This window comes from Eriocheir sinensis, chromosome 23 (assembly GCF_024679095.1).
Source record: "Eriocheir sinensis breed Jianghai 21 chromosome 23, ASM2467909v1, whole genome shotgun sequence".
In the NCBI taxonomy this organism is placed as follows: Eukaryota; Metazoa; Arthropoda; class Malacostraca; order Decapoda; family Varunidae; genus Eriocheir; species Eriocheir sinensis.
Genome location: NC_066531.1, coordinates 16,857,710 through 16,874,831, shown reverse-complemented (window position 1 = coordinate 16,874,831; position 17,122 = coordinate 16,857,710). Strand labels below are relative to the sequence as shown.

At 44.9% G+C, this 17,122-nt stretch overlaps 1 protein-coding gene across 15 annotated transcripts in view; it reads left to right on the top strand.

Moving 5' to 3' along the window:
• The first annotated feature begins 286 nt into the window (after window positions 1–286).
• The window catches only part of LOC127002513 (uncharacterized), a 126,268-nt gene continuing 109,432 nt past the window's right edge, over window positions 287–17,122 (top strand). For 7 of the 15 annotated variants that reach the window (XM_050868575.1, XM_050868578.1, XM_050868576.1 and 4 more), the window contains exons 1-2: window positions 287–490; window positions 1,091–1,132. In XM_050868575.1, the coding sequence (XP_050724532.1) occupies window positions 409–490; window positions 1,091–1,132 (124 nt within the window). In that variant the 5' untranslated portion in view covers window positions 287–408. Of the gene's footprint in view, window positions 491–1,090; window positions 1,184–17,122 lie in introns of all 15 variants that reach the window. The other 8 variants (XM_050868581.1, XM_050868582.1, XM_050868580.1 and 5 more) reach the window with 2 other exon arrangements.

Below are 17,122 nucleotides of genomic sequence, written 5' to 3'. Positions count from 1 at the left end.
ATTAAATCGGACGCAGTGTGCCTTCTATTACCTGACTGAGGGATACTACACCCGGCAACGAGACTTCAGAGACAACAATATCTTTTGAAACCCGCTTCTCAGCTAAGTGCCCCCAGTAGTTATTTGAGACAGATAGATTTTACTACACGGATCCGGTAGGATTATTATTTGTTCGGCTGTCTGGAGTTGCTTGTTGGATACCTTAACCACCTAAAAGCTGGTAAGCACTTGTTTCTTTGGGATTGTCTGACGGGTGTGTTATTCACTTTGCGAGTGACCTAACTGTTGGGTAGGGTAAATTTACTGATTCCCAACAACTACTACTACTGCTATAACTTCTACTACTACTACTGCTACTACTACAGCCACTCCCACAGGCACATAGACGCTGTGGATCCGTCGGAGGGCATGATGAAGCAGCGGGAGACTGGCATCTATACCAACGACTTCCTAGAGTTTATCGGCAGCGGACACTCCACCGTGCCCAAAGGTATTTGTAATTTTTTTTTTACATCAAAGGACACGGCTCAAGGGCAACAAAAAGAGTACAAAAAAAAAGCCCGCTACCCACCGCTCCCATGAAAGATAAAAGTAAAGAGTAGCCAAAATAGAGGTCAATTTCGAGTGGAGAGGTGTCTTGATACACTCTTCTTGAAATAAATCAAGTCATAGGCAGGAGGAAATACAGACGAAGGAAGGTTGTTCCAGAGTTTACCTCTTGCATAAGGGATTTGGATAGTATAGGGATGAGCATGAGTAGAAAGTCGTGTGCAGCGGGGCCGCGGGGGGGAGGGAGGAATGCAGTTAGGAAGTTCAGAACAGCAATCATTATGAAGATATCGATAGAAGATAGAAAAAGAGGCAACATAGCGGCGGACTTTAAGAGGTAGAAGGTTGTCAGTAAGAGGAGGAGAACTGATGAGACGAGGAGACTTAGACTCCACTCTGTCCAGGAGAGGTGTGTGAGTGGAATTATTGTTATTGTTGTTGTTTCATATGTAAAGATTAATATACGTATTTTTCTTCTACATCTCTCTCTCTCTCTCTCTCTCTCTCTCTCTCTCTCTCTCTCTCTCTCTCTCTCTCTCAGACACATACGACCTGGTGGTCATCTCGGGCGGTATGGGCGAAGGTCACATCCCAGTCAGTGGCCTCGACGACCTGGTGCGCGTCGCAAAGAATGGTGAGTGAGTGAGTGAGTGTTTTTACAACAAAGGAGACAGCTCAAGGGCACAAAGAAAGAAAACTAATATAAAAAAAAGACCGCTACTTGCTGCTCCTACAAAAAAAAATCAAAAGAGGTGGCCGAAAGAGGGGTCAATTTCGGGAGGAGAGGTGTCTTGATGCTCTCCTCTCCTGATACTCTCCTCTTGAAAGAGTTCAAGTCGTAGGCAGGAGGAAATACAGATGAAGGAAGATTTTTGCAGAGTTTACCAGCGTGAGGGATGAAAGAGTGACGATGTTGGTTAACTCTTGCTTACGGGGTTTGGACAGTATAGGGATGAGCATGCGTAGAAAGTCGTGTGCAGCGGGGTCGCGGGAAGGGGGGAGGCATGCAGTTAACAAGTTCAGAAGAGCAGTCAGCGTGAAAATAGCGATATAAAATTGAAAGAGGCAACATCGCGACGGAATTTAAGAGGTAGAAGACTATCAGTTGGAGGAGGAGAGCTGATGTGACGAAGAGCCTTAGACTCCACTCTGTCCAGAAGAGCTGTGTGAGTGGAGCCCCCCCACACGTGAGATGCATATTCCATACGAGGGCGGACAAGGCCCCAGTACATGGATAGCAACAGTGCGGGGGAGAAGAATTGGAGGAGACGATACAGAACGCCAAACCTCGATGAAGCTGATTTAGCGAGAGAGGAGATATGAAGTTTCCAGTTGAGATTTTGAGTTAAGAATAGACCGAGAATATTTAGTGTTGAAGAAGGTGACAGCTGATTGTTGTCGAAGAATAGGGGATAAGCGTTTGGAAGATTGTGTCGAGTTGATAGGTGGATAAATTGAGTTTTTAGGCATTGAAGGACACAAGGTTCCTTCTACCCCAATCGGAAATGATAGCAAGGTCTGAGGTTAAGCGTTCTGCAGACTCCAGTCTGGAGTCGTGTACCTCCTGTTGGGATGGCCTTCTATTGGAAAAAGTTGAATAATGCAGAGTGGAGACGTCGGCGTATGAGTGGACAGGACAGTTTGGTATGGAAAGATCATTGATGAATAGAAAGAAGAGAGTGGGTGATAGGACAGACCCATGTGGAACACCACTGTTGTTAGGTTTAGGGGAAGAGTAGTGACCGTCTACCACCGCAGAGAGAGAACGGCCGGAAAGGAAACTGGAGATAAGGGAACAGAGAGAGGGATATAATCCAAAAGAGGGCAGTTTAGAAAGCAAAGACTTGTACCAGACTCTATCGAAGGCTTTCGATATGTCTAGCGCAACTGAGAAAGTTTCACCGAAACGGCTAACAGAGGATGACCAAGAGTCAGTTACGAGAGCAAGAAGATCGCCAGAGGAACGCCCCTTGCGGAATCCATACTGGCGATCAGATAGTAGGTTATAAGTGGAAAGGTGCTTTTCAATATTTCGGTTAAGGATTGATTCAAAAGCTTTAGATAGACAGGAAAGTAAAACTACAGGGCTATAGTTTGAGGGATTGGAACGAGCATACTGCCAGTAGATGTAGATGATGATAGGTAGAGACGAAAGAGTTTTACCAGGCAGGGTGTCAGCATGGAAGCACAGTTTTTAAGGACAATAGGAGGCACTCCATCAGGTCCATATGCCTTCTGAGAGTTGAGGCCAGAGAGGGCATAGAAGACATAATTATGTATAATCTTAATAACAGACAAAAAGGAGTCAGAGGGGGTATGAGTAGGAGGAATATGCCCAGAATCGTCCAGGGTGGAGTTCTTACAGAAAGTCTGAGCGAAGAGTTCAGCCTTAGAGATAGATGAGACGGCAGTGCTCCCGTAAGGGTTAAGGAGAGAAGGGAAAGAGGAAGAAGTGAAAGTGGTGGAGATCTTATTGGCTAAGTGCCAGAAGACACGGGAAGAATTAGAAAAAAAGCAAGGTGTTTACATTTTCTATTGATGAAAAGAGGTTTTGGTAAGTCGGAGAATAGATTTGGCACGATTCCGGGCTGAAATGTAAAGTTCATGGTTAGTAGGAGTGCGAAGGCTCTGGTGAGTGTGTGTGTGTGTGTGTGTGTGTGTGTGTGTGTGTGTGTGTGTGTGTGTGTGTGTGTGTGTGTGTGTGTGTGTGTGTGTGTGTTTTGCAAGGTCCGCTGAGTGGGTGAAGGCGCTGGAAGCTGGACCCTCAGTTTAGATACTCGTGCGAGGACCCGTAGGTTAGCATTGTTACTGGGCATGCCGATCTTCCGCCACGACTATTTCCCAAGGCCACTGAGAAGATTCACTGGGTTTTCATGGGTGGTTTTCCCGTTGAAGATCGTGACAGACGTGTATAATCATCACTATAGGATCACAAAACAGTTCATGGTAATCCCAGCAACTTTTACGAGAGGCTTTTCAAACAGGCGAACTTAGGCGCCGTTTAGGATGGGAAAGAGCCTACATAGAGACTTCAGATTTGCCTGGAGTAAACCTTGAGGTGGTCTTCCTAGGGTGGGCTAGATGACGCGCCCCCTAGTGTATGCCCCAATGATTAAATGTTTTCGTCCTCTCCGGCACTCCAGGAGGCTTCGTGATCATCGTGATGCGCCATGAGTACCTACAGACCGTGCCTTCCTACAAGGACAAGCTGGAGCCTTACACGGACCAGCTGGAGGCGGACGGGAAGTGGAAGAAGGTAGGGAGCACCGTTGCTAGATTATCGTACTCAGAGCATAGTATTTACCGTTTTTTGACACCTAACTATTGCCAAGAAACATCAGGAATTCACTATTTAAACGATAGATATAAATTAATCTAATTATTGAGCCCCAGGAGAACTATCTGGCAACGTTGGTACAAGAAAACATTTACTCTAATCAAGGTTTCTGTCTGGCGGGGCTGTTCACTGTATGGGCGCCTGTCACGACACTCTGGTATAAGGAGATGGTCAGGATCTGGCCAGGAGGAGAAGGTCACGTATTTGAAATGATGGTCATAATTCCTTCAGGTGGAGCGGCCCACCGTCCCAAACTATTTATGTGACAAGGAGGGTCTCGTCATCGTCTTCCGCATCACTAAGCCTGAGTGAGGAGGAAGAGGAGGGAAGGGAAAGGAGAGAGATGAGGAGGAGGAGTTATAGTTGTGCTGTGCCAAGGCCGTCTCTGTGTAACAGCCTTGGCTTTCATCGCGGCACCCGAGACTGAGGTGTGAATTATCGTGCGTCTACGATGTTATATGATAGTCTACGCATAGGACACATTTGTCAGTATTAATCATATTATTGAAATTGTTGCAAAAATCTGTTTTGGTTTATAAGGCTGAGGCTGCAGAATGCTTAACCTCAGACCTTGCTATCATCTCCGATTGGGATAAAAGGAACCTTGTGTCCTTCAATGCCTCAAAAACCCAATTTCTCCACCTATCAACTCGACACAATCTTCCAAACACCTATCCCCTATTCTTCAACTACACTCAGATGTCACCTTATAATTCTTCAAAACTAAATATCCTCGGTCTGTCCTTAACTCAAAATCTTAACTGGAAACTTCTCATCTCTTCTCTCACTAAATCAGCTTCCTCGAGGTTGGGCGTTCTGTATCGTATCCTCCAGTTCTTCTCCCCCGCACAGCTGTTATCCATATACAGAGGCCTTGTCCGCCCTCGTATGGAGTATGCATCGCACGTGTGGGGGGCTCCACCCACACAGCTCTTCTCTATCTTTCGGCCACTCCTCTGTTGTAAAAAAAAAAAATAAGATCGCTGATTATGTAGCTGTATGTGTGTGTGCATGTGTAATGGCAAGTTGCCAGAGCACGATAACGAAGACCTCAGACTCGTGTGCTGCGACTATAGTATACGTTTAGGAATGCTTGGTCTGGGTCTGGGGTCTTGATGATGTACAGACATGTATATATATAATAAACGGGTGCCTACTTCCCCTCAGAATCATGTTAATCTTTGTTTGTTTCTCAAGTTAATTTAAGTGATTACTCTTCCTAATTTTAAATGTGTCAGCTGTTCCTAATTTATAATGTGTCTACTGTTCCTAATTTATAATGTGTCTGCTGTTCCTAATTTATAATGTGTCTGCTGTTCCTAATTTATAATGCGTCTGCTGTTCCTAATTTATAATGTGTCTGCTGTTCCTAATTTATAATGTGTCTGCTGTTCCTAATTTATAATGCGTCTGCTGTTCCTAATTTATAATGTGTCTGCTGTTCCTAATTTATAATGTGTCTGCTGTTCCTAATTTATAATGTGTCTGCTGTTCCTAATTTTAAAAGCTTCTGCTGTTCCTAATTTTAAAGCGTCTGCTGTTCCTAATTTATAATGTGTCTGCTGTTCCTAATTTATAATGTGTCTGCTGTTCCTAATTTTAAAAGCGTCTGCTGTTCCTAATTTTAAAAGCGTCTGCTGTAGCCCTACGTGGCGCAATGCAGAGGAAGTTAACTTATTTAATCTGAAAGTAAAGTGAAATTATCAGAAAGTAAAGTTAAGTAACAGAGCAGTGAAGTATATGTGGCAGTGAGCATGTGGAAGGATGAGATGGAACGAGAGAACAAAGATTAAGGAAAAGATTAAAAACTCTCGCTCCCATCTCTCCCTCCTCCATACTTCCTTCCTCGAACAGAGTCGTCCGCCACTGGAACAGCCTCCCCGCAGAAGTAGTCAGTGCGGAAACGATCAACTCCATTTCCACTGACAGTAACTTTACTGCGTCGGGAGTGAACTGAACGTATCCGAGAGTAGCAGAAGTGCTTTAATCCTTTCCACAGGTCACTTAATGTTCTTAGTTCTTTTCTTTTCTTCTTCTATTATTAGATATCATCATCATCATCATAATTTCGTTTAACGTCCGTTTTCACTCTTCCTGAGAGGTTGGACGCTTTATGGGTCTCCTCTATTCTGCTCTGTCTTCTGCCTGATGCTCATCCAATCCCATCACTGCCAAGTCTTCCTGTATACACCTTCTCCACGTTTTCCTAGGTCTACCAACTGGTCTCCTTCCTTTTACTTTCAATCTCTCCAAAACTCCCAGCACTGTATCCTCCCCTGCTTTTCACTTGTCCAAACTATAGGATTCTCCCTTCTGAGCACTGTTTCCAGGTTCTCTAATCCACATCTGTTAGCCACATCTTGCTGCACTGGACACCCTGTCTTGCCAATCTCTTCACAACTCCCAGCACTGTATCCTCCCCTGCTCCCTTCACATGTCCAAACCATCGGAGTATTTCCCTTCTGAGCACTGTTTCCAGGTCCTCTACTCCACACCTGTTAGTTACATCTGCACTGGGCATCCTGTCTTGCCAATCTCTCCAAACCTCCCAGCACTATATCCTCCCCTGCTCTCATCACATGTCCAAACCATCGGAGTCTTTCCCATCGGAAGGAGTTTCTTTTCAAACCGAGTCATCCGTCACTGGAACAATCTTCCTTCAGAAGTAGTAAATGCGAAAACTATCAACTCCTTCAAATAAAGAACCGACCGTTACTTCGCTGCGTCGGGAGTAAACTGAATATTGAGGTGCTTTCATCTTCTCCTCAATGTCGAGGGGCTTTCATCTGCTCCCCAGGCCCCAAGTGGCTGTCGAGCAGATTAAATCACCAAAGCGGGCAACCTCGTAATGACCCAATAGGCTTTCTGTTTCCTGCATTTCCATGTAACCATGTTTCTGAGGTGGTGGCGGAGTGGTTAGCGTGCCGGCCCCGCATTCGCAGCTTTGATGATGATGAGGGTTCGAATCCGTCGCTAAGCACCTGGGAGTTTTCAGTCACCGCCGAGGGGCCCAAGACTACCTACATGCTGTCCTGAAGACTACCCACCAACCCGGACTCAAGAAGATGCTATGCAAGTGAAATCAAGAATGATCTCCGGGGGTCAGCATGAACCAATAATAATTGCGCCACTATAAACAATTGTCTGCGCCATAACGGGCTCGGGCCCACCATCAGGCCCCTAATAAAATAAAAGCCTACCGGCGCTTTAGGTCACATGTAAAAAAAGAAATAAAAACTGTTTCCAGGTCCTCTACTCCACATCTGTAAGCTACATCTGCACCGGACACCCTATCTTACCATTCTCTCCACAACTCCCAGCACTGTATCCTCCCCTGCTCTCTTTACATGTCCAAACCATCGGAGTCTGTCCCTTCTGAGCACTGTTTCCATGCAGGTCCTCTACTCCACATCTGTTAGCTACATCTGCACTGGATCGACACCCTTCTATTATGAGATTTGGAACAAAGAATAAAGAAGAAAATAATTTGCTCTCCCGCCCCCTCTTTCCCTCCCTCCTTCCTTCCTTCCTCGAATTGAGTCGTCCACCACTGTAACAGCCTTCCTGCAAGAGTGGTTAGCGCATGTTGTGTGATTTTCAGTTAATACAAGAAACATGTATGCAATATTCATGAAGTGGAGGAAATGATAAGACTCGTAATATGATAAAAGAAAATAGTAAAGGAAGGAACATTAATTAAGTGCATGAAACCAATTATAATCATTTTCCACAGATAGAGGTCGTTGTTTTCTTGTTCTTGTTTTATAAGTTTTTTCTTCTTCTTCTTCTATATAAGAGTGAGATAATAATGACGATGATACTACTACTACTACTACTACTACTACTACTACTACTACTACTACTACTACTAATAATAATAATAATAATAACTATAATAACAGTAATATAAGAAGTGTGATAAAGGAGAAGAGAGGAAGAAGAGAAAAGAAACAGACGGAGAAAGTAGAGAATTACAGATGAATAAAGAAGAGGAAAGAAGGAATGGAGGAAACAGAAGGAAGGGAGATAGAAATAATGGAGATAATATATAACAATGGAGCGGGTCAAAGTGGGACGGGGGGAGGGGGGGGGCGGTACTCGGCTCACCTCAAAACAAAACAACGTGACTGAGAAAGAGTAAGGGAGGAGAGGGAGAGAATGTAAGGGAGGAGGGAGGTGGGAACTGGGAAGGGAGGAGATGAGGAAAAGAAAGGAGAGGGAGAGAAAGAGTAAGGGAGGAGAGAAGATGGAAGAGAAGAGAAGGGAGGGGAGAGGGAGAGAAAGAAGGGGATGGAGTGAAAGGGAGGAGAGAGAGAATAAGGGAGGAAAGGAGGGGAGGGAGGGAGGTAAGGAGTAAGGATGGGTATAAGAGGGAGAGAGGGGTGTAAGTAAAGGAAGTTGAGGGAGAGAAAAAATAAGGGAGGAAAGGAGGGGATGGAGGAAAAGGAAGGAGGTGAGGGAAATGACTAAGGCGAGGTTCCCACTATTCTGTTTTGACGGATCCGTCGACGTTAATAATGACCTCAAAATGACGTCAGCGAAATAGCGGCCGCTCGGCACGGATGATCCACTCCGTCAGTCCATCGTCCATCATTTGTTGACAAACATATGGACAGCATTAACCACAATGACATCTTGTATATGTTATTTTGTAGCTAAGTACTTATATTTCATATTCATGATATGTAGGATACTAATTTTCATTCTGTGGAGCACCATCTCTCCTCCTCTAAACCTCACCTTCTCTTCCTCACCGAAACACAGGTCTCTCAGGATACTGAGAGCAATCTCTACTCTGTTCCCTCCTACTATCTCTATCCTAAATTTCAATCCAAAGCTGGATGTTGCGTCTACGTGCGCAACGACATCACTCGCTCTCGTGCCAACGACCTTAACTCTTCTGAATTTTTCATCATCTGGCTAAGACTTCATTGTCATACTATTATTAAATACATCTGTGCTGTTTATCTCTCACCCAAATCTACTATCTATGTAAAATTATTTGACTACTTGAACTCTAAAGTGGAGCACATCTTGACCCACTCTCCCTTCTCTGAAATCTCCATCTTGGGAGATTTCAATGTTCACCACCAGCTTTGTCTTTCATCCACTTTCACTGACCAGCCTGGTGTACAAGCCTACAAATTTGCCCTCCTCAACGACCTAGAGCAGTTGGTTCAGCACCCTACACGTGTAGGCGGTAGCGAGTGTTCTAAGTGCTAATTGGTTCATGGATAGAGCAAGTCAATATCCGTCAGGCTTTTTTATTGACAAAAATCGTACAGGTGATAAGAACAAACAAAATAAATAGAAAAGGTGTTTGTGTGTGTATGCGTGTGTATGGTGTAGATGACATATAAATGTTAGTGTGTGTAGTAAACAATATGTATGAGTTAACAATAGGAGGACGAGGACAGACAGTGGAAGATAAACGAGGAACAAGAAAGACAAACTGAGACAGGCTGGATTAGGTAGGAGGCCACCTGCCGAACGGGCGCAAGTCACTCCCGGTGAGATATATATGGGAGGTGAGAAGGGAGTTGAAGCCCTCCAAAAACCCTTCCCATGTCCTCACTAACCGCTTCCCTATTGTCTCACCAACACCAGCGAGTAGTTCAGCATGCTCTCTAAAGACATCTCCTCTCTCTATCCACACCACATTACATTCACACAACATATCCACCTTTTCCCAAAATTCAAATTTCAAAATGGCGCACCTCCACCTTGCCTCCGAGTCCCCGCCTGTGGGGGGGACCACAAATTCCCCCAGGGAGGACTCCCCTTCTGGCTGCCTACCCGAGAGGTGTCTTGATAACTCCTCAAACCTCTTTCTTCTCAATTTCTGCAACATTCGCGGTCTTCCTTCTAATTTTCATTCAGTGGAACACCATCTCTCTTCCTCTAAACCTCACCTTCTCTTCCTCACCGAAACACAGGTTTCTGAGGCTACTGACAGCAATCGCTACTCTGTTCCCTCCTAATATCTCTATCCTTAATTTGAATCCAAAGTTGGATGTTGCGCCTACGTGAGCAACGACATCACTTGCTGTCGTGCCCACAACATTGATTCTTCAGAATTTTCCACCATCTGGCTATGACTTCATTGTTATTCTATTATAAAATACTTCTGTGCTGTTTATCTCTCACCTAACTCTACTGACTATGTAAAATTATTTGACTACTTGAACCCTAAAGCGGACCACATTTTGACCCACTCTCCCTTCACTGAAATGTCCATCCTAGAATATTTCAATGTTCACCACCAGCTTTGGCTTTCATCCTCTTTCACTGACCAGCCTGGTGAACAAGCCTTCAACTTTGCTATCCTCAACGATCTAGAGCAGTTGGTCCAGCACCCTACACGTATTCCCGACCGTCTTGTAGACAGGCCCAACATTATAGACCTCTTCCTTACCTCTAACCCTTCTGCTTATTCTGTCAAACTGTTCTCTCCGTTGGGCTCCTCCGATCACAATCTTAGTTCTATATCCTGTGTTATCGCTCCTGTACACCCTCTGGACCCACCGAAGAGGCGATGCTTCTGGCATTTTGCTTCAGCTCGGTGGGACGACCTGAGGATGTACTTTTCCGATTTCCCGTGGAATGATTATTGCTTCCAGGATAGAGACCCGTCTGTGTGTGCTCAGCGCATCACAGAGGTGATTGTCTCTGGAATGGAGGCATACATTCCACGTACTTTCTCTACTCCTCACGCTAAAAAGCCTTGGTTTAATCACGCTTGTTCTCGTGCTGTCAATGATAGAGAGGCAGCTCACAAAAGGTACCAGAGCCTTCGAACTAATGCTAACCATGAACTTTACACTTCTGCCCGGAATCGTGCCAAATCTATTCTCCGACTAACCAAAAACTCTTTCAATAATAGAAAATGCCAAAACCTTGCTTTCTCTAACTCTTCCCGTGACTTCTGGCATCTAGCCAGAAACATTTTCAACTTCACTTCTTCATCTTTCCCTCCACTCCTCAGTCCTGACGGCAACACTACAGTCTCATCTATCTCTAAGGCTGAACTCTTCTTTCAAACTTTTTCTAAAAACGCCACTCTGGACGATTCTGGGCATATTCCTCCTACTCATCTCCCCTCTGACTCTTTTATGCCTGTTATAAAGATTCTTCAAAATTATGTTTTCTATGCCCTCTCTGGCCTCAATCCTCAGAAGGCTTATGGACCTGATGGAGTGCCTCCTATTGTCCTTAAAAATTGTGCCTCCGAGCTGTCACCCTGCCTGGTCAAACTCTTTCGCCTCTGCCTGTCAACATCTACCTTTCCTTCCTGCTGGAAGTATGCCTTCATACAGCCTGTGCCTAAGAAGGGTGACCGTTCCAATCGATCAAACTACCGTCCTATAGCTTTGCTTTCTTATCTATCTAAAGCTTTTGAATCAATCCTTAACCGGAAGATTCAAAAGCACCTTTCCATTTCTGACCTTCTATCTGATCGCCAGTATGGGTTTCGCAAGGGGAGTTCTACTGGTGATCTCCTAGCCTTCTTAACTGACTCTTGGTCATCCTCTCTTAGCCGTTTCGGTGAAACTTTTGCTATTGCGCTGGACATATCAAAAGCTTTTGATAGGGTCTGGCACAAATCTTTGCTTTCCAAACTACCCTCCTACGGTTTATATCCTTCTCTCTGTACCTTTATCTCCAGTTTCCTTTCTGACCGTTCTATTTCTGCCGTGGTAGACGGTCACTGTTCTTCCCCTAAATCTATTAACAGTGGTGTCCCACAGGGTTCTGTCCTATCTCCCACTCTTTTTCTGTTGTTCATTGATGATCTTCTTTCCAAAACGAATTGTCCTATCCATTCCTACGCCGATGATTCCACTCTGCATTACTCAACTTCTTTCAATAGAAGACCCACCCTACAGGAACTTAACGACTCAAGGCTGGAGGCTGCAGAACGCTTAGCCTCAGACCTTACTATTATTCCCGATTGGGGCAAGAAGAACCTGGTGTCCTTCAACGCCTCAAAAACACAGTTTCTCCACCTATCCACTCGACACAATCTTCCAAACAACTATCCCCTATTCTTTGACAACACCCAGCTATCACCTTCCTCAACACTAAACAGCCTCGGTCTATCCTTAACTCAAAATCTCAACTGGAAACTTCATATCTCATCTCTTACTAAATCAGCTTCCTCGAGGCTGGGCGTTCTGTACCGTCTCCGCCAGTTCTTCTCTCCCGCACAGTTGTTATCCATTTACAGGGGCCTTGTCCGCCCTAGAATGGAATATGCATCTCATGCGTGTGGGGGGGGGGGGTCCGCTCACACAGCTCTCCTTGACAGAGTGGAGTCAAAGGCTCTTCGTCTCATCAGCTCTCCTCCTCATACTGATAGTCTTCTACCTCTCAAATTCCGCCGCAGTGTTGCCTCTCTTTCTATCTTCTATCGATATTTTCACGCTGACTGCTCTTCTGAACTTGCTAACTGCATGCCTCCTCCCCCTCCCACGGCCCCGCTGTACACGACTTTCCACTCATGCTCATCCCTATACTGTCCAAACCCCTTATGCAAGAGTCAACCAGCGTTGGTGGTCTAGGGATGACAAAAAAGGTTCTATTAAACATACACATCCGTCCAAATTTAATATATCGTAGGTACTTACAAACCCAGCCAGATATTTGTTGTCTGACTATGGTGATCACTTTGTTGGTAATTGGTCATACTTTAGGAGTGTTTGGATAAATCAGGCTTGTCTTTTCAAAGTAATTTATATGGCGAACTGTCGAGAAATGTGAAAGGGACATACTCATTCATATGTTTTGTAACCCAAAGTATGTAGTGCAGGTTTGTCTTATGAATTTTAATCTTGTTTTTTTCTGCAATTTAATTTCGAGACATGTATCCAGAAATTTCTAAGGATTTCACATGAAGTTAATCAACAACTGATGACTCTACAAAAAATACGTAAAGTGACCAGACATGGATTCGGATACTCTGAAATGCTTTTGAACACGCAGAAAGGAGCCTTTTTAGCTGCTTTGGATATCGTAACCTATCAGGTGAAGTTTGAAATCCTTTCACGGAAATCAACGGTAAGCGACTTAACAGAAAGCCTGGAATTTACCCAAGCTGAAGTTCTGGACCTAAAAGTAGAAATTAAAACAACAAAAAAATGAAAAAGACAACATAAGCTAAATTGATGCTTACAGATCTCGAGTTGCCAATATGAAACGAGTCAACTATCAAGAAGACTACAGTGGGCGCCATAATTAAAGCTTTTTTTGACTTCAGAAAACCCCTACATAGAAGCAAACGGCAAATTATAACAAACTTCAGCCTTCCTCTGCCAAACCTTAACTTGCCCATCCTGTTGGACCAATTGAAGCTTCTCGAGCAATCGTGGCAATGTTCGAGAAGTTCAGTGATCGTGAAGCAGTCGTCAGTACCTCCAGAAAGTTAAAAGGATGTGGAATATTCATCAGTGAAGACCTGTGTCCAGCATCGCTAGTAATGAACTGGTCAACTACCTCAGCTCAACAAGCAAGATTGGAAGGAAAAATCGCATTTTTGAAGTACACAAAATTCACCATAAGAGTGGTGCTCAAGAACCCAACAACCGTAGCTCAGCGACTCCCTGTGGTGGCACTTGTGGTGCTGGTTCACTTGGGGCTGCTAGACATGTGACTTCCTGTGATGTGCAGGCCGGCAGTGTTGGTGCTCGCTCCTTCTCCGTAGTCAAAACAATCGAAAGCAAGGGTGCTGTGGACCAGTGTTAAAATAAATGGGAGGTCACCTCAGGCGCAGATTAGGTGACGTCAGGTGGTCAGTGGGAGGAGCCTCCTCTCGCTCTCTCTCTCCCCCTCCACAAGTATAAAGGACCTAAGCTAGCTGGCAACCCCCTTAGTCCCTCTCTCTCTCGCTCGCTCTGGTAAATTCATTCTCTCTCTCTCTCTCTCTCTCTCTCTCTCTCTCTCTCTCTCTCTCTCTCTGTGTAATAATATAGATAAAAGGAAGAGGAATCCTTAACAATATTTTGCATATGTGTTGTGCTACTTTGTAGTTTCATATATTATGCATGTAGCATATAAAAGGCATAAATATGCTTTGGAAGTATTTTATTTGTTCTTGTACTTTTCTTCAGTATGTACAAGCATTACACAAGCTATTACATAATATATAGGCTACCTAAATTTCTATCTCTCTATCCATCTATATGTATTTATTCATTTATCCATCTATCTATCTGTCTATATGGAGCAAGGCCCTACCACACTTACCCCATCCACCTGAGGGATGATCTTTAGCCAAGGTCAGCATCCACCCACCTGGACAGATAACCACTCCTAGCTAATTAAGTCACAACCCAGTGCAAATGTGGACTAAGTTACTCACTAATAGGCTCCTAAAGTGAGGTAGGAGACCTGCCCACCCGCCCACCAGACCACCCTCTCCGCCGCACACACATACACAGGTATACACACACATACATACATACAAGTATACACACAAAGTATACCAATACACACACACACACACACACACACACACACACACAGAAACACACACACACACACACACACACACACACACACACACACACACACACACACACAAGTATGCCGGGGCACAGAGAGAGAGAGAGAGAGAGAGAGAGAGAGAGAGAGAGAGAGAGAGAGAGAGAGAGAGAGAGAGAGAGAGAGAGAGAGAGAGGTATACACACACATGTAGCAAGGCAATACACCATTATTAGGTGCGAGCGAAGAGCAAGGTCAGGCCAGGTCCCTTCACTTGTTGCGGTGTGAATGTGACTGGAGGGGTTGCCTGCTCGGTCAACTTTTTTTTATACCCTGTGCTACGTCACTTGGTCAGAGGGAGGAGCCTCGGGAGGATGCGCGGAATGGGACGAGTTTTGAGCCGACCGTGAGTTGACCTCCCTTTCTTTAGATCTTGACCCCAGGTACCTATTTATCGACTATCCGGAAAGGAAGGATGAGCAGCTGGGTGGGCTGCACGCCGACTGCCCAGGCCAGAATTCGAACCCAGGCCCGCAGATTCGTAATCAGGGACGCTAACCACTGAATCGTGGAGGCGAATAAAAGGAATGCAAAACAAATAAAAAATGATAGCGGAATAAAGTCCCTTCAGTGGTTTCTGTTAACTGAGGATTGTGAGGGTAGGTAGTTAGCGTACTTTACAGTTATTAAACACATCAGTAGCGAATACTATTGTCTTGAAACAGTGGAATGGAGCTGAGGGTGCTTGTATCGTCTGCGGGGATCAGCTGTTATGCAAAGGCACTTAAGTCAACGTCCTGCCTCCTTTCCGCTGGCTGCCTGTCCCGAGACCCCTTTGTCACCGTTCTGAACCTACCTGTGCCCAAATATACACCTGCCAACATGTAGCTACCTAAAAGTAGCTATCAGTTTACACTGTATAACGAATCCTGTTCTTATTATCACTCATTACGAATTGCTACTAAGCGTTTCAGAGGTCGCGATGCATCGTTTTTCGCAAATATCTTCTGAACAAATTATTGGAACAATATGGTATTTTGGCACAGCATTTTTGACACCCTGCCCTAATGTTAATTAAGGCGCTGACTCTTGACTCTAATGGCGAAGCCAGGCATGGCCATCTGGACATACGAGCAAGGGAAGCATGACGTTGCAGTGACGGGTATACGCACCCGCTACCTCCTCCAGGCACCCCTCCCTCATCCGTCTTCCCTGATCTCCCCTTCACCTCTCTCTCTCTCTCTCTCTCTCTCTCTCTCTCTCCCAAACTGTGCTCAGACACACTTGCTCTAAGCAGTGTCGCCCTTCAGGCTAGGTACTCAAAGTTAGGTTCCCTGTGTCCCTTGGTTCTTTAGCTCGCCTGTTGTCACTTCCTGTCCCCGATAGGGTCACGGTAGTTATCCGTGACCATGTTATAGTAGGATATCAATGTATTATTTTTATTTAATATCACCACGAATTAGGCATACAATTGTCAATGGAAAAAACCCACGACAGATAGATCACGCCACCTTATAGGAATGTCGTCCGTCAGTGTTTACCGTCTCAGTTTTGTATACTTCGCACTCCGATGGTGCGTGGAGGTCACCTTGACGTACAGTCATCAAAACATTTTTCGTTACCTTTTTGGTGTGATACAATTTGACACAGCGCACGATGATTTCTGGTATAAGCACTGGGGTATGGTGCAAAGTTGGTTGCCTTGCTGTGCTGCGTTGCCAGTTACTGGGGGCCCCCACTTAGCCTATGCGTATGTCGCAATACCAATTTATGTATTCCCCTCCTGATTCTGTGTTATACACTAGGCTATACGTAACTGCAGGGGAAAAAAAAAAGTTTACCTACGCAATAACCTGCAAAGAGAGGAATGGGGAGGAAGAGAGAGAGGAGGCAGGAGGCGTACCAACTTCCACACGCTTTCACGGCTGCCGTGCAAGTATTCGTTGCGGCCTATATCGGAGCCTTGGGTAACGAAACTTTTTTTTTGGTACCCATCAAAACATTGTTCGTTACCTTTAGGACGTGATACAATATTACACAGCACACAACGATTTCTGACATCACACCTGTGGTATGTTGCGGGGTTGGTTACCTTGCAGTGCGGTTGCCAGCTACCGCGGGCGTAGAGAATGCGCTCCATGAACCAGAATATGCTCTACAGAAGGAACTCAAACAACTACCCGTGTTAACACTAACACGATTATTTAGACTCCCAACAGACGACATTAGTTAGGTAAACAACCTGCAGGCAAGATCAGTATAGCTCTCTATCTCTCTCTCTCTCTCTCTCTCTCTCTCTCTCTCTCTCTCTCTCAACCTAACGTCTTAAATATAATTTATTGTGCCAGGAGCTAGTAGTAGTATTCTGAAGTAAAAGTAGTAGTAGTAGTAGTAGTGGTGGTGGTAGTACGATCATATGTCTTTCTTACGGTTAATTTGTATGGCAGGAAAAGAAAACATTGTTCTCCAAGATGTTAAACATTACTTTTATTCAGTAGGGAGTGTAGCTACCCCCTGCTGCTAGGACACAGTTCAACCTTCGTGGCATGGATTCACACACTGTTTGAATCAATGCCTGACCAAAAGGACCTCTCATATCTTCCCATGCTGTCCTGGTATGAGCAATTACCCCTGCTCTGCTCCGGTCAGGGATGTCATGGAGGTGACGTCTCTTGCCAAGCTCTGCCCACACGTTTTCGATTGGGTTTAGGTCTGGTGATTTCGGAGGGTGTGGGACGAGGGTAATGAATGGATGGT